Source organism: Mustela erminea, chromosome 6 (assembly GCF_009829155.1).
Source record: "Mustela erminea isolate mMusErm1 chromosome 6, mMusErm1.Pri, whole genome shotgun sequence".
In the NCBI taxonomy this organism is placed as follows: domain Eukaryota; kingdom Metazoa; phylum Chordata; class Mammalia; order Carnivora; family Mustelidae; genus Mustela; species Mustela erminea.
This window is the reverse complement of record NC_045619.1, coordinates 88979571-89003362: the sequence shown is the minus strand read 5'-3', so window position 1 is coordinate 89003362 and position 23792 is coordinate 88979571. Positions and strand designations below refer to the sequence as shown.

Sequence of the window (23792 nt, the reverse complement as noted above, 5' to 3'; positions counted from 1 at the left end):
CTATTCTTCCAGGCCTTTGTGTCTTGGAATGCGACTGTCCCGAGTGTGCCGCCACCACCGTCTGCTCTGAGAGCCCACCAGTCCCAAAAACCCTGGCTGGACTCGATTTCCCCTTTTGGGGGTCCCTCACCTTTTCTTTCTTTCTTTTTTTTTCTTTTCTCCCCCTCCCCCCCACTGGATTGTCTTTTTTTCTTTTACACGTATCTGGTTGATTTCGCCCCCGGAGCTTGGAAATAAAGGAACCACAAGCAGCCATCCTCGCTGGGGCGTCTCTGCCCCTCGCCCCGAGGCCTACACCGCCCTCCTAGGTACCACGGATTTATGTTCGTTTGTCCGGGTCATTCTGCCTTTTTGTGTTAATTACGCGCTGCCTGCTTGGTGCTTATCTCCTTCGCAAAGCGATTATTTTCGACGCCCGCCCTCCTGAGCCTCCCGAGCCTGCCACCAGAGCGAGGGCCCATCTCTCGCCGCCACTCGCGATTTATTTACACCTCGCAGGTGAGAGGATTGATTTGCTCAGAGCCAGCGGGGCCGGTCTGGGCCGGGGCGCGGGGCCTTCTCCCCGCCGCTCCTCCGGGCCGTGCCTCAAATGTCAGTGCGGCCAGGCCAGCCAGGGGCACCGCCGCCGCCTCTAACATTGAGCAACAGCGCCACCTCGCGTCCACTTGCTCCAATGCAGTCCTGCCGGGAAAATGCCAACAGAGCCAGCAGGTCCCAGCCTTGGCCCAAAGGTGGGAAGTGAGAGGAAGGAGTTTACAAATGGGTGCGAGAGCGAGGGGTCCCTGGAAGGGAGTTCCCCCGGGACCGCTGTTCTTTTGTTTTCCAAACTCTCCAAATAACCTTCTCAAAGGTTTCGCACTATTTTCTTCTTTCACCCTCCCTTGCCGCATTAAGAGACCCTGCGCAAAGGACCTGCCGCGATCTCCCCCCTATTCAGGCGCATTTCTGGGCTCGGAACACCTCAGCTCACGCAGATGCACGCTCCGAGGCTCCAGAGACCTCCTGCCCGCGGCGCGCGCCCCAAACTGCTCGATCCTCTTACCCTGCCGCTGGTTCCGCACCGCCTACTCCGCTGCCGCCCGCAGGACTTTGGGGTGGGACGCTGACTTCTCCCTTCTCCCGACTGTTTGCCCCCTGGTTTGTAGCCCAACCCGCCCCCCCCCCTTACGCGCGCTCTCTCCCCACCTCTCCCTCCCAGCCAGTGAGGTCCTGTTCTCCGTGGGCCATAGACAAAACATTCCTATAATCCGATTTCAAAGGAAAGAGTGTCCACCTTATTTAAACCATAAAACAATTAAGCCCAGACGTCTAGCCAGCTCCGCGCTGCTGTTTTGTTCAGCCCCATTCAGAATCCAGCGCAGGGAGACAAACAGCGCCATAAAAGTGGCATTTCGGGGCTGCGGAAATGTACCTATCCGCTGCCTTCCCAAGTGGAACAACCTTTAGGGTTTTGTGATTCTGACAAAGGAGCAGAGGAGAGGTGGGAGGGGAAGATTAGGGCAGGAGGGCGTTTGCTAGCCCCTCTTCCCGCCCCCCCCCAAGCTTTCGTTTCTTTCCCTAGATGTATCTTGTGTTGTGGTTTTAATTCACAAATTGTAATAAATTAAAAAAAAATTGAATCCAATCCTAACCTGCAGGCTGAAGATTGAGCTGGAACTCAACAGTGGGCTGGGCCGGGTGGGCCTGCTCTGGATCCCACGCTCTCGCCAGGGCCCTCGGAGCCCTGAGCCCTGCGGCCCTCCTTCCTGTCCGGAGTAAGGCCGGATCCAGCGGGCTGCAGGAAGCAGGCCGCGCTGACGGACGAGGGGAGGCGACAGGGCCTTGGAGCAGGGGCGGGGTGGAGGCCCGGAAAGGCCGCGGAGCCTGGGCTGAGAAAAGCCCGAGTCTCCGCAGTCAGGACCGGCAGTCAGGACCCAGGGACACGGGTGCCCTGGCCTCCGCCCAGTGCAAAACTGAGGCCAGGGTCCCAGAACAGTGAAATATTTGGCCAAAGAGGGAAGTTTGGATTGAGAAAAGAGGATAAACGACAGGCAAAGCACCCTTCAAAAGGACCAAGAAAACAACTGCTTCTGGAATTAGGGTGGAGGTTTCTTCAGTGGGAAAGAGAGGGTGCTTCAGCCACTGGGAAAACCAGTGTTTGCGACTTTTGATTGCCCCCCTCAAAATATCATCCAAACAAAATGTTTGTGCCAGGATCCTACCTTCCTCCAGCCCCCGAAATTGGAGTGTTGAATGGAAGGAGGGGGTAGGAGATTCAAATGATGGGGAAGGGGCTGGTCCCTCCAAGGGCCTCACCAATCCTGTAAGGCCAAGCGATGGAGGAAGCTGCAGAAGGACTGGGATCCCCAATGATTTTCTTTTATGGTGGTATTCCCCAAGTACTCAGAACAACACCCTGCACCCTCGCCAGAATGGGCAGCCTGAGATATTAAAGCGCTATATTTCAAGACGTCTGAGTTTAATAGTTTCCAGATTGGGGGATTTCCGAGAAAGGGGGCGCCGGGCCGAGGCATACCCAGCAGCTCGTGTCTGCTTCTGATTAGCACATGAAAACGACCGGTGCTGGGGAAGGCGCTCTGGGGTGCAGTGCAACTGACCAGCCCCAATAGGCTGTTGTACAGGCGGGCCTCTACCCTTGTGCCTGGGGTACCCCCATCATCAGGGAACACCCCGCTCCTGGCTACTCCCTGACCAGCTTCCTCAGGCCTTGGCCACGTCATTCCCCAGAAACACTGCAGCCACTCAGCATAACCCTGTCGCCCCCAAACCAACATTCAAACTAAACCACCAGAGACAGAGAGAGAGACTGAGAAGAAAAGAGGACTGGGAGAGGGAGAGAGAGACAGAAGCTGAGAACGCATTGGGAATTTGAAACTAAATCTAATTCTGATTGCATTTGTTTTGCTATCTTTCTTTCCTCCTTCTCTCCCTTCCTTCCCATTCTTTCTTCCCTCTCTACTTCCTCTCTTTCTCCTTCCTTCTCTCCCTCTCTCCCTTCCTCTTCTTGCCCCCTTCTTTTACTCTCAACGCAATCCCCAGTGCCTATTCTGCTCCCTGAGGCCTGCTCAGCCTTCTCCCTCACTGCTCCCCGCACACCCTCCCTCCCTCCCAGCCATCCCTCGAAGCACCAAGACAGACAGGCAAGAATCCAGCCCGGGCCCTCACCCAGCACCCAACTTTCATCTTCACCTATCTCTTCCCTCCGATCTCATGTACTCATAAATTATTACAATTAATTACAGCCAGGGAAAACCATTCATGCCATGCCACCCCCCCCCCACCCCAGGACTCCAAGGAGCTACCAGGAAACTCACAGGCCGCCGGCAGGGCAGGCACAAGCTGGGCCAGGGCCTCAGCAGCCTCCACGCCACTCCTGGAGCTCTCACGCCCACCCCACCCTGCCCTGAGAGCAGCGGCAGGCACTTGCCCTTCCGAAGTAGAGGGAGCCCCTTCCCTGGCTCCGGCTGGCCCCAAAGGCACCGAGCACTTGCCTCCTCCACGACAGCAGCCTGGGAGCCACAGGGAGGAGAAATAACGAGAACTGGATGCGGTTGGGTTTCTGGTTTTTTAAGTGACTTCGATATATTAACACAGAGCTGTTCTACCATAACAAACAGAAGCACGTTACAGGACGGACGCTGGGGATGAGGAGAAACACTGCTATGTACACACGCCCGAGGCGTCGGCCTGCGCCGCTGGACCCAGCCTACAGCACGGTCTGGGCCCTCGCCCCTCAGCTCCTGGGCTGGGAATTGTTACTGTGTATGTGTGTGTGTGTCTTATTTTGTACAAAATCTGCACGCAGAGCACCCCAGGCCGGGGAGGAATGGCCCGGACCAAATACGATACAGAAAAAAAATAGAAATATAGCGATTCAAGTACTGGCTTCTCTGGAGGAAGGAGGGGAAAAATCACATTTGTGTGTGTCATTTATTTCAGTTGCGCTAGAAGAGAACGCGGCTTCTCTCCCCGCCTCCTCCTCCTCGCTGGGTAGAACTAACTCTAAAACACCAATTTCTCAACACTGAACCCTCCCAAATCGCAAGAGTTTTCCTTTTCCCCTTCCTTTTTTTTCTTTTTAAGCTGATTGGCTTTTCTCTATCTTGCTCTTTCCTTTTCTTTTCGTGCTCTCTCCCGCCTGGGTTGGGGTATTTTTGCGGGGTTTTTTTGTTTTTCCCTTGGCTGTGCCGAGGCAGCAGGCTGGGGCAAGGTTTAGGATTGCTCCTTGTCGGTTTTCTCTTTATTCATCTTTTTCATCTTCATCCTGCGGTTCTGAAACCAGATTTTGACCTGCCGCTCGGTGAGGTTGAGAACCCGGGCCACCTCGTACCGACGGTCCCTGGTTAAATACATATTGAAGAGAAACTCCTTCTCCAGTTCCAGCGTCTGGTACTTGGTGTAGGGGCACCGCTTTTTCCTCGTGGAGCGGGCGTGGATCCAGTTAGCCACGGGGTTGCCTGGAGGGCCAAACACAGGCAGGGGTCAGTGGAGCCCCTTTCTAGCCCAGGACCCCTGCCACCCTACCCCCAGGCTTAGCCAGGCTCCCCCAATGCAATAATTGAACCTGAATTTGGACACGTTTTGCTTTGGGAATTTTCGCCCTGTCTCCTTTTGCATGTTACCCTCTCCCCATCGTCCCCCTCTTCAATTTCTAGCACCTGAAACTAGAGGAAATCAAGGCTATCAAAGCCCCTACAGTCTGGTCCTCAGCTTCAAGAGTAGTAATTCGAGAATATGCTCATAAAAAGTCCAAATTCCCAACCGTTTCATAGGCCCATAAACGCTTCTCTCTCTTGTTTTTTATTTTTATAGTGAGGTCTCTCTCCTCCCCACTTCCCTCCTCCTCTGCCCCCTCCCATCCTCCCAGCCCACGACCAAGTCCTGAAATTTCAGCAGTTCTGTTTCCTGACCCTGAGAGTCCCTAAGCCCCTCACTACCCTCTTCAGTGCCCGGCTCGGCTCTCTCTCGGAGTTCAACCCTGCTGAGGCGAATTCTCAGAGTGATGCTAGAATGGGGAAAGACTTTCTCCTCTCCCCAGAGAGCTGCTAGCCTTGGGACAGGCTCCCCATATCTTAGCCTCCCTGTTAGGCTTCCAGTGCCCCCCTCCCGCCAGCCCCAGGACAGGCTCTGCAGGAGCCAAGCCTCCAATTTCAGGTTTATGGGAGTAGCTGAGGGCAAGGAGGGAAGCCTTCAGAGGGGTATAATTAGCCCCTGGCCCCTTATGGAGCTGGAGGAAAGGATTTCCTGCAGCCCCCTCCTGGGACTCCCCAGACACTTCCTCACACCCAGGGGCTGCACCCCCTCCCCTGCTGTTTCCCCTTCTTTCCCCTTTCTCTGGCCCAGAAGCTCCCACCTGCCCCCCCCCCCCCACCTACCCCTGCCCTTCTTTGCAATACTCTAAGGCTCCAGTCTCCTTGATGGGAGTGTGTGTGTGTGTGTGTGTGTGTGTGTGTTGGGGGGGTATAATTCTCAGTCTGGGGAGATGCCTCCCCCTCCATTCCTCATTCCTGAGCCCTGTTCTCAACCCTCTTTCCTGCAGACCTTCAGAAGAGAGCTCTCAAGTTTAAGGAGACTGGGACCCCACTTCTCTTCCCCAACTCTGGAAGTCCTGATTTCTCCAAGTTCCCAGGTTGTGAAATCCCCCAGACCCCTCACCTAGTGCTCCTGGAGGGGAGACGTCCAGCCACCTTCTGTTCAATGAATCCCTGATGGGGTGAGGACCCCCATGCTGGCTGGGAGGTAGGGGTGATATTTCTCCCTGGGGTATTTCCTCTCTGTCCGCAGTGTCCTCCTTGTCTCTTCCCCTATCCCACCTCAAACCATAAAATGAACCTCACCCCCACCCCATCCCTTGGCCCTGTGTGCATTTCTTGGAAAGTAGCGACTGAGCCAAAAAAGCCTGGGCTGGGGGTGGGGTGGGGGTGGGGGGGTGTCTCATCAAAGCCAGCTCCAGGGAGAGTGGAGTCCCCCTCAGCCCTCTCCCAACCTGGCTCCCTGGGCTCCCTTCTCAGACCTTCCTGCCCCTGAAAGCTCCCCAAGGTAATTCGCTTTTATTGAGTCCTCGCCCCCTCACCCTCGCCCCTCTCCCGCGCTCCCTGCGCTGCTCCGAGGGGCTGTAATCCGGCTCCCCCCCCCCGCCCTGCCTCCCCTCCCCTCCCGCGCCGGTTGTAAAGGAAAATTGCTCCCAACTTACTGGGGTCCAAGTCGGCCTTCTCCTCTTTGTGCTTGCTGCCGGCGAGGGCGTCCGCCTCGGGCGAGGGCAGTGTCTGCGGGGCGCGGTCGCGCAGCTCCCCGGGCGAGCCATACATGTAGTCCGGGTAGCTGCGGCCGTCACCCGGGCCGCAGTCGGCGCGGCGCCCGGGGTAGGCATCCGGCTTGAGGGCGTAGTGACGGCCCCCGGCCGGGAAGCTGGGGAAGGAGACGGCGCCGGACAGCGGCTCGAGCCAAGTCCGCATGTAGCGCGTGTCGGCGCCGAGGTGGGGCTGGGGGCCGTACGGGTGGTATACCACGGACGACTGCGAGGGCACGGGCGCCCACGACGTGCTGAACACTGCCGGCTTGGGCGCGAAGCTACAGGACGGAAAATCGCTACAGTCCGGCACCAAACCGCTGGGTCTGGCGGCGGCGGGGTGAGCCCCCGTGGCCGGAAACCTGGACGCTAGGAGGTCTTCATTGTCGTGAGAGATGAGCGAGTCCACGTAATAGTTACTGATGGGCCCCGTCGCCGACATCGTAACAGGGTTTTACATACATAAGATTATTGTATGAACTGTATATGTACTTTTTATCTGCTCACAGAACAATCAAGGCAGGTAATTATTTTTCCAGCCTTTTCCCCGCAGCTCATTGGTTCCCCGGCCCCCACGTGATCGTATTTACCCAAAAATACGGCGCGGATCAATGCGCTGGTGTTTTTTTTTTTTTTTCTTGCCTTTTTTTTTTTTTTTTTTTTTCCCCTTCTCCCACCCCCTTCTCTCGGCTGATCCCCGCGACCTGCGTTTTCCTGGGGATCCGGAACTCTGGATCCAAGGCACCGGCCACCCCCTCAGGACAACTCGTATCTCATCAGCACACCCCCTTGCCCATGTCCACCCATAAGCTGATGGCCTCCCGCACCCCCCCCACACACCCTGGAGGATTTCTTAATGGGGTGAAAATGCCAGTCCCCGAAGCCAGGGTTCCCGGACCCCTAGGGCCGAGCTGGGCGCAGGAGCCCCGCAGGGGCGGAGAGGCCGGCCGAGGTAGGTGGAGGAACTATTTCTTGACGTAATCCGTCTCTGTCGGCCCCGACGCTCCCGCAGTCTCTGCGCGAGCCGAGATCAGCGATTGTCAGTTCGGAACGTGGCTTTTAAAAATGCGTTTTTAAATAGTGTGTATGTATGTATTTCTTTCAGGAGGAGCAGCAGCAGCGAGGGAGGGAGGGTGGGAGGGGACTGGGGAAGCTGGGGTGGAGGGAGGGAAAGAGGGAAAGGGGGAGCGTCCTTCTGCCACTGGCCAACTCAGCCCCCCAAATCTGGGGTAGGGCAGCTAGGGGAAAGTGGTCTGCTTGTGGGAGGGGTAGGACCTCCGGACCTCATACACCTTTATCATCAGAAGTCCTCTCTTTGCTTTGGCACAGATATGCAAGCTCCTTTATTTTAAATTTATTGTCTATATCTATTTATCTTTCTTTGCCAGCTTGAAGAAGTGGAGGAGAGATCAGCACAAGTGGGGGCATAGCCGTCCCGTCTTCCTGCTCACCCTCCTTTGCCCCCAACTCCATCTCTGCGACACCCTGCCCCCCCAAAAGAAGTCACTCCAGGGCTCTGTCTGCAGAGAGCCAGGGTGAGAGCGGGCAAGGCGAGAGAGAGCGACCTCGGTCGTGGGCAAGTAGCTTGTTTTTACGTCCTTCAATAAAATTTTTATGAGGATCATTTGATTGTTCATAAATGTGTCTTTCATTAAATAAAATTGTAGGCTGTTTTTGGAACGAGAAAAAAGCAACGGAGGGATGGGAGAAAGCAATTTCTTCAGGGTCGGACGCAGGAATTCTGGAGGGGGCAGTGAGATTGTAAGGAAGATCAGACAACTTGGATTCCTCCCCCCAATAAGTTGGTTGCTACCCTCCTCCTTGAATTTGGGGTTTGTCGCCCAGCCCTGGGCTTTCCATCAGACTGTCCCATGGTGGTTTGGTAAAGGTGGGTTTTTAGCAAACAGGAAATTCTCAGTGGGTGCAAGAGAGGGGGCAGGGAGTTTGGCTGGGGGGGTGTAGAGAGAAGGGCAGGTGATGTCCCCCAGAGACGCGATGCACCCTAGGCAAAGCAGAGTGAGTTTGAAGGAGGAGTGCAATTTCAGGGTCAGAAGAGAGGAGTCCCAGTTTGTGCTATGGGAAATAGGCAGGAGCTGAGGCTGAGACACAGGTTCTGAGGCAGCAGGGAAGGACAAGGATTCCCAGACAGGAGACGCCTGCCCTTCTTTCCCACTCTTGTCCCCAGGAGGGGACCAAACGCTGGGGGTGGGGGTGGAGGATGGTTTTCTCCTGTATCTCTGTCGACCTGTCTCCTCTGGGGTGGAGAAGGGCTGGAGAGAGGTGTCCCAGAGAGTGTAGCATGTGTGTTGTGGAAGGGGGGGAGGAAAGTTGAGGGGGGGAGGGTAGATCTGCAGCCCACAGCACTGACCCCAGCTTTCCAAGTCCCCTCCCCGTCCCTGCTCCTCCCCCTCTCCGGTTCTTTCCTTTTCGGTCTATCGGGGCTGGGATTTCGACGCACGGGGGTGTGTGAGAAGTGCCTGGCTAGGGAGAGACAACCCGGGGCCTCAGCCTCCTCGCCTTCAGCTCTGATTGTCTTCCCCTCCCCCGGACTGGACTGGCGTGGGAAATCCAAATTACATCAAGAAACAGAATATCTCTTTGGCCTTGATGGAGTCCGGTTAGCTGTCAATCAAAAATTCTCCCTCACTAGTTCAAGGAAAAGACAGGAGGTTCCCTCCCGTCCCCTTGCCGAGGCTTTCTCCAAATCCCCAGCACCGTCAGCACCTCCCCCAGCCCTGGAGGCTGGGGACCCTGCCCGGCTCTGGGGCGGCTGCTGGCAGCACTGAGCAGAGACGTGTAGCTAGCCTTCAGCGGGCCCGGGGCCAGACAGAGACCTAGAGGACATCAGGGGACAGAGCCTGAGAGAGACTGAGCCCGAGACATAACAACTGCAACACGGCGCCAGGCCCATGGAGAGGAAGGAAGGAAGGAAAGAGAGAGAAGAAAACGGAGGACTGAGATAAAAAGAAAAGGAGAGGGGAGAATTAAAGGAAAGGGGGGGGCAAGATGAAAAGAGATGGGAGAGCAGGGAGAGGAAGGCGTGCAGAGAGCTGGAGGGAGGAAGGGCGGCGATAGGCAGGCGGGACAGGCAGGGCGCGAGCTGGGAGCAGCCGTGGCATTGTGCTGTCCGCTTGCTCACAGGGCCTTTGCCGCGGGACCGGCTCCGGGCGCCGCGGCCACTTCTGTCCGGACACAAAGGAGGAAGAGGCCTCCTCTCCTGCCCCTCCCGGGTGACCTGCTGGGGTGGGTACTCTAGGCCTCTGGAGGATGTAGAACCCCATCTCAGCCCAGGCAGCCCCCCAGGCATCTGGGGGCTGAGCCACGCTCCAGTCAAGGAGCAAAGAAGACATGAGGAAGGAGGTCTCATGCACCACTCCTCCCTGTGCGTCTTCGCCAGCCGACAGGGCCCATGTGCCCCCACCTCAGTTTTCCTAGAAGAAAGGCATCCCTAAAGACCTCTTCCTATGGGCCTCTACTATTTGGGAGAGCCCGTCAGACAAAGTGGCTGTAAACAGATGCCCCTTTCTGTCCTACCCCCTTTGGCCACTACCTTCTTTTCAACTCTGGAGCTGCCTGCCCACCCTGCTTGCCCACCCAGCAGAGGCAGCGACAGCAGGGCAGACCTGATCACCCAGCCGGGGCTCCCTGCTGCCATCAAATTCCCCGTGAAACTGATGGGAGATGTTGCCTTCGTTTGAGAGCGTGAACTCAGACCCTCCCCACTCAGGCACAGACACAGCTGTGGATCAGGAAGCAGGCCTCGCCCACAGCCCCCTCCCCACCAATGCCCCGGTTTGCCTAGGCCTTGCAGACAGCAACAGCCACGAGGAGGGGGGCTGGAAGAGGCTGGGAGTCCCTGAGTTCACCAGGCCGAGGTCCCTGGGGTTCCACAATTATCTGTGGGCTGTACCCATAGTCTCTGCATTTGGAGGTGGGATGGCAGGTCAGGGCTCTGAAGCAGAAATTGAGGCCCCCCCAATCCCAGCCAGTGGATGTGGGGGCACAAAGGCTGTGGGGGCACCGATAGAGGGGCTTATCTTTCCAGGTTCACCTACTCCTGCTGAATCTCCTGCCAGATTCCCACACTCCCTCTCAACCCCCACCACTCCCTTCAATTTTCCTCAGCAGGGATGGGGCAAACCCGAGGGACTTGAGGACACTGGGAGTCCCTGTTGGTGGGGGAACCCCAGCTTTAGCCAGCAGCTCTGCATTCACTCTGGTTCTTAGAGCTTGCCTCGGACCCCAAAAGAATTCACTGGGCAGAGAAGACCCCCCTAAGGGGGAGGGGCACCCTGACTCCATCACCTCAGACCTGCACAGCTGCAGCCACAACCACGATAGCACCACCATGGGAAGGACAGACAGACAGAAAGACAGACAGGTTAGAGTCATCCCCTCCCCTCGCCCTGCGCCTCCCTCTTAGTGATTTAAATTCCCTCCGGTTCAATCCACACCGTCAAGTTCGGATTAAATTTAAAACAGGCTTTTCCCGGTCCCCAGCCGCCGCAGGCAGGGAGCCCGCTCCCCGGCTCGTCAGCACCCGCCCGCGCGGAGGAGGCCGTGCTCCATTTGCTTTCATTTTCCTTCTCCCCCTGAAATGGGCTCATTTCATCTCTCGGCTGCCCTCTCCCCCTCCCCGCCCCCTCCTCGGTTCCCCTCTACTTTCCCCCCTTCTCGCTCCTGATCCCTCTTTGTTGGGAAAAACACACCCACACACAACTCCTCCTAGCTAAGGCCTGCGCTGGAAGCAGAAACTGAATTCTCCTGGCCCGCCGCGAGGAGAGACCGCGTCCTGCCCCCACCCCAGGTGGGTATTCGGGATCCCTACACGCCAGGAGTCAGGCCCCTAAGCCCAGCAGGAGTGAAACCCCCAAGGCCTGTGAACGTGGCCCTCTCAACGCCACGGCCTGCATTCCCGCCGGCCCCCCGCCCTGCCGCCCCGCAGCAAACGGGGCTATTTCCGGCTCCCCCAACCCGGTCTAGTTTCCCAGCCCGGGGAGTGGCTGAGGGAGGAGCGGCCCCAGAACTGGGGGTGCTCTTTGCCTGAAACCCCCGTGGCTCGGGGAGCCTTGTTACCTGATCTTTGTGTGATGTGTGTCGCAAGGAAATTTGCAGTGACTTTGGAGCCCAGACTGAGGAAGCCGAGGTGGCGAAAGGAGAGACAATACGGGTCCGAAGTACAATTAAGGGGCCAGAGCCGCTAATCTCTCCCCCGCCCTCCCTGCCAGACTAGGAGCTGTCTGGCCTCAGACCTCAGGGCAACCCGCGAACCTGGAGCCGGAAACTCAGCCCATGGCGGAGGGAACCAGAGGATCCGGCATCCAGAAAGCTGGACGAAAGCTCCCTTCCAACTTGGGGGCGCAGCAGCCAGCCCCGCTGAGTTGCAGAGAATCCAATGAATGAAAGTGTACATTCCGACGAAATTTCCCGATTTTTTTCAGCCTTTGGAAGGAGAGCCTAGGGTTTGGAACGTCTCAGACATACAGACAGACAAACCGCATCTCCGGAAGCAGACAGACTCACAACATGAGTGTGAGCCTAAAATCAAATACAGGTTCAACATTCCCGAGGCCTCTCCGCCAGGCCGGGCGGGCGCCGATCTCCCTACCTTCTCTCCCCTCCAGGGCGTTGGGCAGAGACCCGGAAGACTCGGTCCCTCTGGCTTGGTCCAATCCCGCCTCGGGAAGCGCCTTCGTTACCTGCTCCTCGGCTCCCCACGGCCACAGATGCAGGGCAGCCGCCTCCCGCCGGGGGAGGGAAGCCCCGGCCACCGCAGCCGCCGCTGCCCGCCCTCCTTCCCTCCCTCCCTCTTTCTTGCCCTCCCTCCCTCTCTCCCTCCCTCGCGCGCTGCCGCTCGCGGGGCCCTCCCGCGGGCAACCTGTTCTGGACCAAATCCAGGTATCTCCGAAAGAGAGAGAGAGAGAGAGAAAAGGACCTCTTATGTGAAAAAGAAAGAAAGACCTTTAACCGCGTTTATTTTCCATGCTCTGACCACTGGCCGGCCTCTCTGAAGACGCCCTGGACACGGCCGGGCAGCTGCAGAGGTGTGCGGGGCCTGCTGCCTCGCCCACGCTGACCGCCGCGCCCCGCGCACTGCGCGCTCCACACTCTGGGCCGCCGCCCCCCGGCAGCCCAAACACCAAACAGACCTCAAGGTCCTTCCTACAGACTCAACATCCGGTTGCCCGCCTCGCGGCTGGCCTCCGCCCCGGAGCCCGCTCTGCTCCGTCTGCGGCCAAAGTCCACACACAATCCACCTTGTCCGAGCTCTCGCGCCGGGCCGGACACCCCTCCTAGCCAAGGCGTCCGCCGGGCCACCCTCGGGCCGCGACCCTCCCCCGGACTGCAAACCTTCTTCCCCGCACGGGACCCACACAAAGCCCAGTGCCCACCCGCAGCCCCCCCGCCCCCCGTCCCCAGCCGCCGCTGCCCTTCACCTGTTCCCGAGAAAGACTGCATATCCGAGCGGAGGCAAGGCCGTGGGCCTGGGCGGAGGGTGCCGGGGAGCCGGGGAGCCGAGGTCCCAGGGAGGCCACAGAGGATCGGCCGGGCTAAGCCGGAGCCCCCGCAGCCAGCAAGATATCTCAGAGACCAAGGCTCTCCTTGACGAGCTCTTGCCTTTTCCTCCGTCTCCCGCAAGTCTTAAACACTCACACGCCGGGAGTTCAGCTCTATAAATCCTGCTCCTCTTTCCCATATCATAATTAAAAAAAACCAGTAGGGGAGGTTTTAACTTTTATTGCGATTTCTGGAGTTGGGCTGCGGAGCATATATTAAGTTTACGCTTATGCGCTCTCGGCGGGGAGGGTCCTTTAAGAAATAAAAATCCATCTTAATATCCGCAGACGAGAGAGATAATTTTTTCCCTCCTCTTCACGCTGTTTCTTCTGAAGACTCCCTTCCAGCGAAGCGAATAAATAATCACCATCGCCTTAGCCATAATCTACGTCCCAGGGCCGTGGGGGTGGACTCTGGCCACCAGGCTGGCCCTCACCTTGGCCGGGTGAGGACTCGCCCCATTCCCCAGGATCTGGGAAGGGGGACACCCCAGACTCATGGCTCTGTGGCCACCCCCCCATAAGCCCGCGGACTCTGAAATGGAAATGGGGGCAGAGAGAGACCCAAAGCGCAAAAGTCGTTCATTGGTGAATTTCGGCCCATCAGGGACACTCTCTCCAAGCCAGGCACTCCTGAGCACCCCGCCCCTGCCTGGGACTCCCTTCACTCCAACTGGTCCTGTGCTTCTGACAGCTTGAAAACTCAGAGACTGCTAGGGGCTCCCAAACCAGGGGAGCCCCTGCCTGCCTCGCACCAGCTGGCCTTGCTCTCTGAAAACCTCCTATTTCCCCGGGAGCCATAGAGAGATTTGAGCACTTTCCTTCAAGGAAAGAGATTATTTTCCCCCACAAAGGGCTGGGGGATAGACAGAAAGACTAACAAACTCAGGGAGAAGAAAGGCTCTATTCCCATTTTCTCCTCTAGCCTCCCTGGGGTCAAAAGAAATCTCTTTGTAGAGACAGAGAGAAATACACGAAGTATGCATGTAAAAATATACTAGGGCTTTGAGAGAGTCTGGAGAAGACAGACATATAGAAAAAGGGACCCACACTCATATACAAGGTTAGATATATCCCTCCAGCAGCCCGCTGTGAGAAAATAGAACTCCATGTATATACTCTGTTACAGGGATGTAATTTTATTCCCCTGTCTCAAAGTTCATAATACTTTAATAATCATAATAATTCCAAAGTGAGAGAACCAGGAGCCTATCCTTCTCCTCTTGGCTATCTCTTTCCCAGTCTCTCTGAGAACAGGGGTGTATCTCCCCATTCTCCCTGACCCCCCTCCCATTTTTCTCCACAGGCAGAGAAGCCTCTTTTGAGAGCCTTCTCTCTAGCAACCAGGGCCAGAATTGAGGAGCCAGGTAGGGAAAGGAAGGGAAGAAGCTTTGCAAAGTTTCACTTTGCTCAGGTTCTCCTCTACTCCATTATCCTCCCCTCCTCCCCCTGGCATCAGCCAACAACCTTCCCAACAATATGGTAATGGTGGGCGCTGGCAGCCTCCGTTCACCCAGACATTTCCACAAAGCGCAAAGACAAGCAGCTGCCTGACAGCCACAGACACAACAGACCAAGGCCTATGGGCCACAGACAGCTAGACCGAAACTAGAGCCAGGTTCCTGCCCTGATGTTTCCCAGTAGGGTGTGTGTGTGGGGGGGAGTGTTTCTACTTGGACTTGATGGCTTTTCTCTAACCTACTAACACCCTAAATATCCCCTTCTCATGGGTATGGAGCTATAGAAAAGGAAGGGGAGGTGGCTGAGCTGGAGCTCAGAGTTCCCCAACTCTTGGGCCCCCCCCAGACACCCCACTTGTCTAGGGAGAAGCTCCAGCCCCAGCCGACTGGAGGTAGATTTTTGTCTTTGGAGGTTGGCAGGTGAGAGAAGCTAGCCCTTCCAGAGACTCCCTTCTCTTTCTGTGCTCTTTTCTCTCCTTCTGATCCTGCCCCACCCTGCTGCCCAACTGAGAGGGCCCACCAGGCCACCTCTTACTCAAATTCCTCAATTTCCTTGGAATTGGCTAGACTTTCTTTGTCTGTCTCCATCAGCTGGGCCCAGGAAACAATAGCTGCTGGGAAAACTCCTCTCCCTCAGTCACAGGGATTGGGACAGGCTGAGGAGTGGACAGTATGAAGTGGGGCTCCCCAGACTTGTCCTGCAGTCCCAGTCACAGCTTGTCCTCCTCAGTCTGTACCCATTTTGCCCTACCTGGGAGGGGGCTGTAGGGCAGTCCCACTGGGGAGGGAAGGAGCAGGGTAGGTGGATTGGGGCCCTCGACGAAAACCGACTGATGTAACTCAGGCAGTTTCTTGTTGCCGAGTTCAAAACTCAATCCCAACAACATGAAACTACCTAAGCCACAGATCAGCTGAGCGAGCAGGGCGGGATCGGCTTTGCATCTATCGGGAGGAGAAGGGAAGGGGGTTGGGGAAGGAAGAAATTCAGCCCCGTCCCCCTTTCCGCCCCCACAACCTCCCTAAGGACTAGAGAGTAGACTTTGGGTGGCTGGGTGGGTAGGGGGTCTGACTGCCTCAACAGCCTCTGGTCTAAGCAAATTGCTCAGGGAAACTCTGGTGAAATGGGACCTCCAGCCGCCAAACCCCCGCCCCGCCCCCAGCACCGCCGTGGAGCTATTCCCCTGCCTCTGGCCCTGGCCCTGAGGGAAGCTGGAGTGTCCTTCCACTCTTGAGCTGGGTCCCCTGTCTTGTCCATCTGGCTCTCCTCCTAGGTTCCCTCTGGTCTTCTCCCTGTCTCAGCTCTGCTTTGCTTCCCTGCCTCTATGGGTGGCCAAACCAAGGCGCTTGTGCTCCAGAGCCTCTTCCAATCAGGCCACTTGCCTGGCAAAACCCCACGGCCAGAGAGCGTGGGGACCGAGAGCTTGAATAAGGCTCGGATCCAAACCAGCAGAAAGCAGGAAACCTAAGCTTCAAGCTCCAGCCCTCTCTCGCCCACCCTCCCTCTTCTTCCCCCAGCAGACGACCAGACGGAGCGACATCTACATCCATGTGTCGACCTCGAGGCGACCCTAAGTGCCCGCGCAGAGAAAGAAGCCAAAAACCACCAATTTACCCCTTTACCCACCGAACCCCACGGCAACGGGTCTGGGAGGGGTGGAGAGGGAGCTCCCGGCCACTGCCCTCCGCTGTGAGTACGGCCACAAGACAAGCCTGGGCTCTCAGCAAGCTCGGATGCCCGAAATACCTTCCTCCCTGTTGTGCCCGCTGCACGCCAGGCACCTGGGGACACCGCTGGTCCCCACTCCGCCGCCAAGAGAAGAACAAGAAACCGCTTCTCTTACCTTGTCGCCGCCTCCTCCTCCTGCCTCTGCCCGCGCTTCTGCTGCTGCTGTCGAGGGGGGGGGGTTGGCTGATCTCCTCGTCCCCCTCCGGCGGTTAAGTTTATTCCTCTCTTTGGATAGGTGGGGGGCTCTTGGGGTTCCCCCAGCAGCGGTGGGGTGCGCCTGGCCCAGCACCCCAGGCAATCAGATCCGTCTGCTCCTCAAGATTGCAGTTTGCTCTCTGCCTCTTTCCCTCCTCCAGTCACCTTTAAATGCATCTTTTACTGCAGCACCACATTATATTTGCAGATCATAAAATCCACCTCTCGCGCGCACCAAGACCGTCCTGACATTACTGTTTTATGACCTTGACTTATTGTGGTCACCTGGATAATATTTAAATCAACGTTATGGTCTCTCACTTACATTAAACCCGCCAAGAGACATTCTAGAAAGGCTCTAGGAGATGAGTCAAACACAAAACACACACATCCACACACTCAGCCTCTTTTGGGGGTGGGGGGTGTTGCTAAAAAAACACTTAAAAACAAAAAACCACCCATTTGAGGATTACGATTCTGGAAATTTATTAGGATTTTCTTCTCCATTAAGGAAGCGACATGCAAAAGATACAACATACAGAATATCTTTAAATAACACAACTCCCAGACAGGGACAGGGCAATATTTAAGGGGGGGGGCAGTCTGTCTTTGCTTCACTATGTTCTATTTTTAATTTTTAAAATTTTCTGTATTCCTCTGGATGGAATTTCTGAGGTGTCAGTGGCGGGGGCTATGTGGGGGGTGCTGGGAGAATGGAAGAAAAGCAGAAAGCAGTACAAATACGAGACTTCAAGCAGATTCTCAGAGCGACTGGGAGGTAAAGACATGGAGAGGGTTTCGTGGAGGCGCTGGGCGCTACGACAAACACACAAACACTAGCCGAACTTTCCAAAACGTCTATTATCCTAAGGAGGAAATGCAGCAAGGAAGGAGCGATTCTGACTGTGCTCTGCGAGATTACAGACCTTCTCTGGTTGATTTTTTCCCCCTGTGATCGGGTGGGTTCGACCTTAACTTTGCATGGAGGACAGGATGGTGTGTGTGAGTGCGTGGGTGAGTGAGGGGTTGACACACACACCAGCCACACTCCCACCCTCATCTATGCGGGCACACCACACCCCACACCCCGGCACCCCGTTTCTCTCATGCTTTAGGTGGAGGCATCTTCGCAGCACGAACCACAGGTCCCTTAGAAGGAGAGTCTGAGGTCTTTGCCTTTTTGGCAGGCGCGTTGCATTTATACTCAGGGAGGAAAAAAAAATATATAGCACCAGGCACAAAGGGAGGAGGGGGCGGGGAAAGGAAGGAGCAGGGAGAAAGGGGAGGGGGAGGGGAGGCCACGCGCTCAGGTGAAATTAAAATTGGAGGTCAGTTCCCGGATCCGATTCTCTCGGTTCATTTTCTTGAGTTTCATTCTGCGATTTTGAAACCAGATTTTGACTTGTCTGTCTGTAAGGTTAATGGTCTTGCTAATCTCCAGGCGGCGCTCTCGCGTCAAATACATATTGAACAGAAATTCTTTCTCCAATTCCAGCGTCTGGTGTTTAGTATAGGGGCACCGCTTCTTCCTTCCGCTCTTTGCTGTCAGCCAATTTCCTGTGGTGTTTTCTGCCTTTATCTCCTCTGTTAAAAATAACATTATTTACATAAGTATCCCTCGAAGAGGCAGACCCTCGCAGCCCACTGCAGCCTTTGCCAGTCTGCTGTGGGGGGCGGCTGAGGGAGCAGAGGGGAGCTGTTCTCACCCCACAGGCCTGGCTGGCGGGTGTTCTTGGGCTCAGGGCTCTTAGAATTTCGTTGGGGTCTAGACTTCCGTGGGGAAAGACAAAAAGCTCTTGCCTCTGGAGCATTTATTAATTACGTGACCCCAATCCACCTTGACCTGGCAGATTCTGAGTACTCCCACTCTCCCTCAGCTTTCTGACTGACCCAGGCGGGCGTGTGCTCAACCTCACCCGGCCCTCCCTCCTCCAGGTTCCATTCCAGTTCTGGAAAAATCTAAGTGGAAGGAAAAGTGCTTCCCAGGCCCCAGACGGGGTTGCAGAGTCCACCCTGCTGCCCAGAGCAATTCCCAGAGAGCTTTGACCCCCTTCAACTCAGTGGAGGGACAGAGGGACATTCGCCTTAGAGTCCCTGTGGCCAGAGGCCCTTGCAGTTGTCCCTGTACCAGACCCCCAGCCCTTGTTCCCACCTGAAGTGCCACAGAGCAACTCTGCCCCTTTCAATCTCCCGTTGCCAGCTCTTCCTCTCCTGGCCATTTCCCCCTGGTGTGAATAGCTGAAGCAGGGTTGCTTGTGAAGGCAGCAGAGGTCAGGGGCAACCACTCTGGGGCATGCTGAGGGGTCCTCAGACAACTGCCCTAGCCATAGGACCTAAGGTCAAGGGAGAGAGATATCCTGAGGAAATGCAGCCTCCTGGAAGTCTCCATCTAGTCTATATAGATGTGAATGCCTGTGTGTGCACGTGTATTCCTGTAGAGGTGCGCACTCCTACACAATGTCCACACACAGATAAGTACACATGTGTCTACTGATAGAAGGAGATGATATAGATAGAGTGTGTAATTCCCATTATCTTACTGACAGCTTCTTTCCTTGGTACACATTCTTGCTGAAATGGACCAGCCTTGCTCCTCAAGCAGCATGAGAGCCCTTGGTCATCCTTTCTAGGGAAAAAGCCCAGAGTCCAGAGACCCAACAAGGGCACCCAGCAAAGGTGGCTGCTGATGGCTCTGTACTCTCACCCCCCCGCCCCCTGCTTTGCCAAATGGAACTGCCAGATTCCTAGATCCTCTTTTGATGGGGAGTGAGGCAGAGGCCCTTGGGGGAACTGAGAGGCACCAGGAAAAAAAAAAAAAAAAGGCAAACTTAAGGCTATAGTTTAAGACATCTGAATGTCCTTACTTCTGCTCCCACCTCTGCACCTGCAGTCTCTTGCCAAATTGTTTAAATGTTCTCCACATCTAACTCTGCCCTATTTATTTTCTCATTGGGATTGTTGGGTTTTGGGGGAAGGGAGGAATTAAAAATGGGGAAGTCTGGCTAAAAGCCCTCTTGCCTCTGGGCTGGTGGAGACACCATATGGGGGGAGTGGAGGCAAGAAGGGCACAGGCCAAGTGCAGACTGAGAGGAATTGGGTGGGATGGAAGGGCTTAAGTTGTAGGGAGGGCAAGAGAGAAAGGGAGCCTACCGGAATGGGGGCAGTTTGAGTTAGGAGGTGGACTTGTTAACCTTGACTTTGCTTTTGGTGGGGCTAGGACGCAGCTTTTCCTACCCTAAAATTCTTTCCCAACAAAGCTCAGGATCTGGGGAGAGGGCACAAAATTAAGCTTTCCTGCAGCACATGTGTCACAGGGAAGACTTCCTGGGTGTGGGTACCTCACTCTCTCCCTCAGCCTCATGAACACACCGGTGCACATCTTCTGCTGGGGTCTCTATGGGCTGATTTGCCAAGGCTACCTTTGCAGAGGAGACCCAAGAGGGCAAGGCTTTTGCCCTTGCCCGCCAAAACAGTGCGAGTACGCGCGCACACGCTCGCATGTGTGTGTGTGTGTGTGCGCGCGCGCACGCACAGGGGCATGCGTGAGTGTGTGCGAAGCATGAGAGAGGCGCGTGTGTGTGTGTGAGTGTGAGTGTGACACAGGTCGCCGCCAGGCATGCGTGTGCACCATATCCATATACAAAGCACCACAAGATCCAGGCCGCCCCCAGGCTGCTCAGCTCTCAGGATCTCATCTGCCTCTGCGCCCAACGAGCCCCACTTATACACAGCCTCCAGTAGTTAGTGGCAGGAGACACAGGTTTATTCCTCTCCTCCCAGTTGGGCCTTTCTGGATGATTTTTGCTCCAACTTTTCAAGGAAAGTAGGTCCCCTCAGGTTCCCTCCACTGCTCCCATTTCCTCCTCATTCTTTCTCCAGGTGTCAGAGAAAGGTCCTGGAGGACCCCAGTTCCAGCAGCAGAAGTGAATCTTGAACCCTGAGCTTGAACTCTGGCTAGGCTTTCTCTCTCCAGCCGAAATCACAATGAAATCCAACTAAAGCAACACTCCCTTTCAGGAGAAAACCACTTGCCACGCGAACAGAAAATTCCCAACCACTCATTTGTAAACTGTTTTTGGAAAAGAACGAAAAAAAATGTTTTTAAATTTAACTAGAAAAAGAAAAAGAAATTTTACAGGGAAGACAAGAAACTAACAACATTCCAAATGCCCTGTTCCAACGCCATCCCCTAGCCAGGCGTCTGGGGGAGGGAGGAACGTGGAGGTCAGCCCTACACCTCCACCTCTTTCCGCCCCAACCCCCGCTGCCCGAGGCCCCCCGGCCGAGCTCAAACCGCAGGAGCCCATACCACACACACAAATCAGATCCACAAACAATAACAAATCGCGCTTCGAAGGAAACAATTTTCAACTGGGAAAGCGCAGTAAAGCGAAATCCCCCTTCACCTAAGCCTTCCCCAGTCCCTGGCCCAAGATCGCCATTTTAAGCTTTTTGCAAGCTTCTGACCTGAACGAGGGACCTCAGCCCCGCAAGCAACCGCCGTAAAGCAAGCAAACCAAAGCCAGCAAGCACCCGGGAGCCGTCATCAGCCCTGGGCAGCACAAGTCGCCCGCAGGCTGCCCGCGGTGCGCACCACTCCCGGGTCTCGGCGCCCACGGCCGCTGGCGGCCCGGCCCTTCCACTCTGCCGCTTACCTTCCTTAGCCAAATGAAGCGCCACCAGCCTGGCGCTCAGCGGACACGAGTCGCAAGCCGGGATCGCATTCCTCGGCCCAACCCTCCCCCTACCCCCGCCCGGGCCACGAAGACCAAGTACCCGAGCGTCCCAGCCCGGCCGCCGCTGCCCAGACAGCCTTACCTTTCGCTTCGTTATCCGAGGTGTCTGGGCTGGAGTCCGCGGTTTTGGCCCGCTCCTTTTCGCTCTCCAAGGGGCTACCTTTTGGGCCCGCCAGGCTCTGCTCGGTCTTGATTTCATTGGGGCTAGGGGTCTGGCTGTCGGACTTGGGGGTCTCAGGGAAACTCACTTTGCCCCCGAGCTGGGGCGACTCCAGATGTTCGGCGCGCGGGTTGAGATTGGCCCGCTGCTCAAAGGGGGCTTCGAAGTCGTTGGCCCCGGCACAGTGGGGCGGCTTGTCCAGCGCTGAGTAGCTCGGGCTGGCGCGGTAGTAGCTGGGCACGGGCACCTCGTGCTCCCCGAGACAGGACTCCTGCAGGGGGTGGGAGTAGAGAGCTGCCTCGGGACCACTTTTCGCCCGCTTCTCTGCGCTGTACATACAGCAGACATTCTCCTCCTTGACACTAGGTGGGTAGGAGCAGGAGGACAGCGGCCTGCCAACAGGTTGTTCCAGGCGGTAGGTGGCTTTGGGGTCGCCCCAGGAGTCCAGCTGCGAGAGGTAGGACGGGTAGGTGTTGAGGGCGAGGTTGGGACTGCTGCCCTCGTCCCTCTTGGAGAGCGAGGGCGCGAGCCCGCAGCCCCTCATCACCCCGCAGTTGAAGTCACTCCCAGATTGCATATACATGCCTGCGCTCCGGCTATAGCGCTCTCCTCCGCCCGGCGCAGCCAAGGGCTCAGCGTACGAGTTCGGAGTTACATTGCGAGGGCATGTCATTTTCAGAGAGAGGGGTTTTTAAGGAGCAATACTACAGCGGAGGAGCTGACATCTTTTTTTTTCCCCATCCGGGAGGGGGGGCGGTTGGAGGGGCGGGAGGAAAAAGAAGGGGAGGGGGGGAAATATCAGCTCCATAATTATCCGCGCATTCGGTCCTCACCATGTGACGGCTAGACCAATGGGATTTGAAAATGGCCTTGATGATTCAGACGGCCGTGACGTCAGCGGGGTCAAGTTGTCGGCAGGCGGAGCGCGCAGCGTGGAGTAACAGCGCCACCTAGCAGCCGCCTCGGGGTAGGGGCGCCGGAGCCCTTCCCCGCGAACAAAGGAAGCGCCCCCGGGGCGGCAGGGGCAGGAGAGGGGTGGAGGAGGGTGGGTGGGGGGTTCTAGAGAGAACGGGGTTTGTTTACCCGGGAACCAGCCTGTAACTCTTGGGGAGAGTGGGGCGGAGAGGGGGGACATGCAGGAGAGAGGGAGAGAGCAAGGCAACTCGGGGCTCAAAACAGTCAAATTCAAATTAAAAGGTCAAGACACGATCCAGGTACTTTTCCCCTTGTCTTTCACCTCTTCTTTTCCTCTCTTTGTGCCCTTTCCCCGTTTCTTCCCTTGGGAGGGGTGTGGGGTGATGTTTGGAGGGAGGGCTCCAGTGGGCAGAGAAAGGGAGAAAAAGTTAAGGAATCCCAAACAGAACTAAACTTTCTGCTCTCCTGCGTCCGGGTTCTCGGGGCTTGGCCTGGGAGCTCAGTTTGGGGACCTCGCTCAATGGAAGCTGGTTGAGTTATAAGTTCCCTGTGCGGGTTGACGGGGGAATCCCCAGAGTATGGAGTGGACCAGGGAGGGGGTCATCATCACTTCAGGGCTGCTCCAGGAGAGGGTAAAGGTGGTTTCCAGTGGATCTAGGGGTCCGGAGAGGAGGAAGCCAGAGACCAGAGGCGCCAGCTCCCTGACCGCGGAATGCAGTCCCGGCCTGGCAGAGTGGGCGGCCCCTGGGTCACCATCTCAGGGGTTGGAAGGCTTTGGCCTTGGAGTCCGTTCGGGTGCTTTGCTCCAGGCCTTGGCGTTCCTCGCTTTCCAATTGACCTTGCCCCCACTAAAACAAGGAATATTCCCAGAGAGGAAGAGGGAACCTGCAGGGCCTCGGATGGTTTGTGGGAGTCACGTATCACACGGGAAACTAGGACACCAGATGCGACAAAATTCAACCCAGGGAAGTGTCCTTTATAGAACGAATGAGCTGGGGGGCATTTTTTAACAGAAAAGAGGAACCAGCGTCTTTGTGTGGTTTTTATTTTTTTAATAAAGGAAAACGAGAAATAAGGGACAAGGTATGTTTTAAATAGTTCTTTCCGTTTCTCCATCGCCTTTCTCCCAAAGCGAACTAAACTCTCCACCCCTTCCTCAGGAAACGGAATCTGGAAAATAACTTGTCTTTCCGGTCGCCCCACATTTTCCCCTGGATGAAGCCTCAGGTTTCGATTTTCCAAAGGGCTGAAGCCTGGCCGGGAAAGGACCGGTGCTCCGGGCGCCCTGGCGTGGAAGAGTGCGGAGGCTGGATCGCTTCTAGAGAGGCCCAAGCCCGCGGCTGCTAGAAAAGGACTTCGGAAAGAAATCCACGGAACTTCCTCAGCCAGGGGGCGAGAGAGGAGACCACAGGGGTCCATGGACCCCGGGAACACTGGTAGAAAATGTGTAATGTGTGACTCGCTTGCAGGACCAGCCAGGGGAGATTAGAAATGGTTTTGTGTTTTCATTTGCAGGGGTCGCAGTGGGCTCGGCTCAGGGGTTGGCTGGGGCAAGGTTAGGCTGTTTAGGCCCCAGACGAGACTTGGGACAGCCTGGGCAGCCGTCAATCCAGGGAACCATTTGTCCCACCTCCCACCCCGCGGGAAACGGCGGAGACTTTATGGCCACTCTGTTTGTATTATCTGCATAAGTCTTTCCCCACCAGTTTGATCGAAACTGTTCGCTTTTACGAGGACCCAACGAAAATTCCCCG

At 56.3% G+C, this 23792-nt stretch overlaps 3 protein-coding genes across 3 annotated transcripts in view; all 3 read right to left on the bottom strand.

Moving 5' to 3' along the window:
- HOXC4 (homeobox C4) overlaps positions 1–11914 on the bottom strand; it is a 60561-nt gene extending 48647 nt beyond the window's left edge. The window contains exon 1 of the mRNA XM_032348432.1: positions 11898–11914. The gene's annotated coding sequence lies outside the window, so the exon portion shown is untranslated. The remainder of the gene's footprint in view (positions 1–11897) is intronic.
- HOXC9 (homeobox C9) lies at positions 4120–6961 on the bottom strand. Its single transcript, XM_032348435.1, has 2 exons — positions 6194–6961; positions 4120–4457 (listed from the first exon to the last, which is right to left on the bottom strand). The coding sequence occupies exons 1-2, from the start codon at positions 6729–6731 to the stop codon at positions 4213–4215; spliced, it is 783 nt and encodes a 260-aa protein (XP_032204326.1). The 5' UTR covers positions 6732–6961; the 3' UTR covers positions 4120–4212.
- A 4774-nt stretch (positions 11915–16688) lies between the features above and the next one.
- Positions 16689–21937, bottom strand: HOXC10 (homeobox C10). The gene is made up of 2 exons (XM_032348428.1): positions 21046–21937; positions 16689–17811 (listed from the first exon to the last, which is right to left on the bottom strand). Exons 1-2 carry the CDS (start codon positions 21794–21796, stop codon positions 17534–17536), a joined length of 1029 nt encoding a protein of 342 aa, XP_032204319.1. The 5' UTR covers positions 21797–21937; the 3' UTR covers positions 16689–17533.
- Positions 21938–23792: the final 1855 nt, after the last annotated feature.

What these genes read in the sequence shown, in the direction of transcription:
- HOXC9 (XM_032348435.1), bottom strand. Translation starts at nt 6,731, where the DNA reads ATGTCGGCGACGGGGCCCATCAGTAACTATTACGTGGACTCGCTCATC. An exon ending in GAAGGCCGACTTGGACCCCA is followed by an intron (nt 4,458 to 6,193) that starts GTAAGTTGGGAG and finishes TTGGCCCTCCAG; the next exon opens with GCAACCCCGTGGCTAACTGG.
- HOXC10 (XM_032348428.1), bottom strand. Translation starts at nt 21,796, where the DNA reads ATGACATGCCCTCGCAATGTAACTCCGAACTCGTACGCTGAGCCCTTG. An exon ending in CTCGGATAACGAAGCGAAAG is followed by an intron (nt 17,812 to 21,045) that starts GTAAGGCTGTCT and finishes TATTTTTAACAG; the next exon opens with AGGAGATAAAGGCAGAAAAC.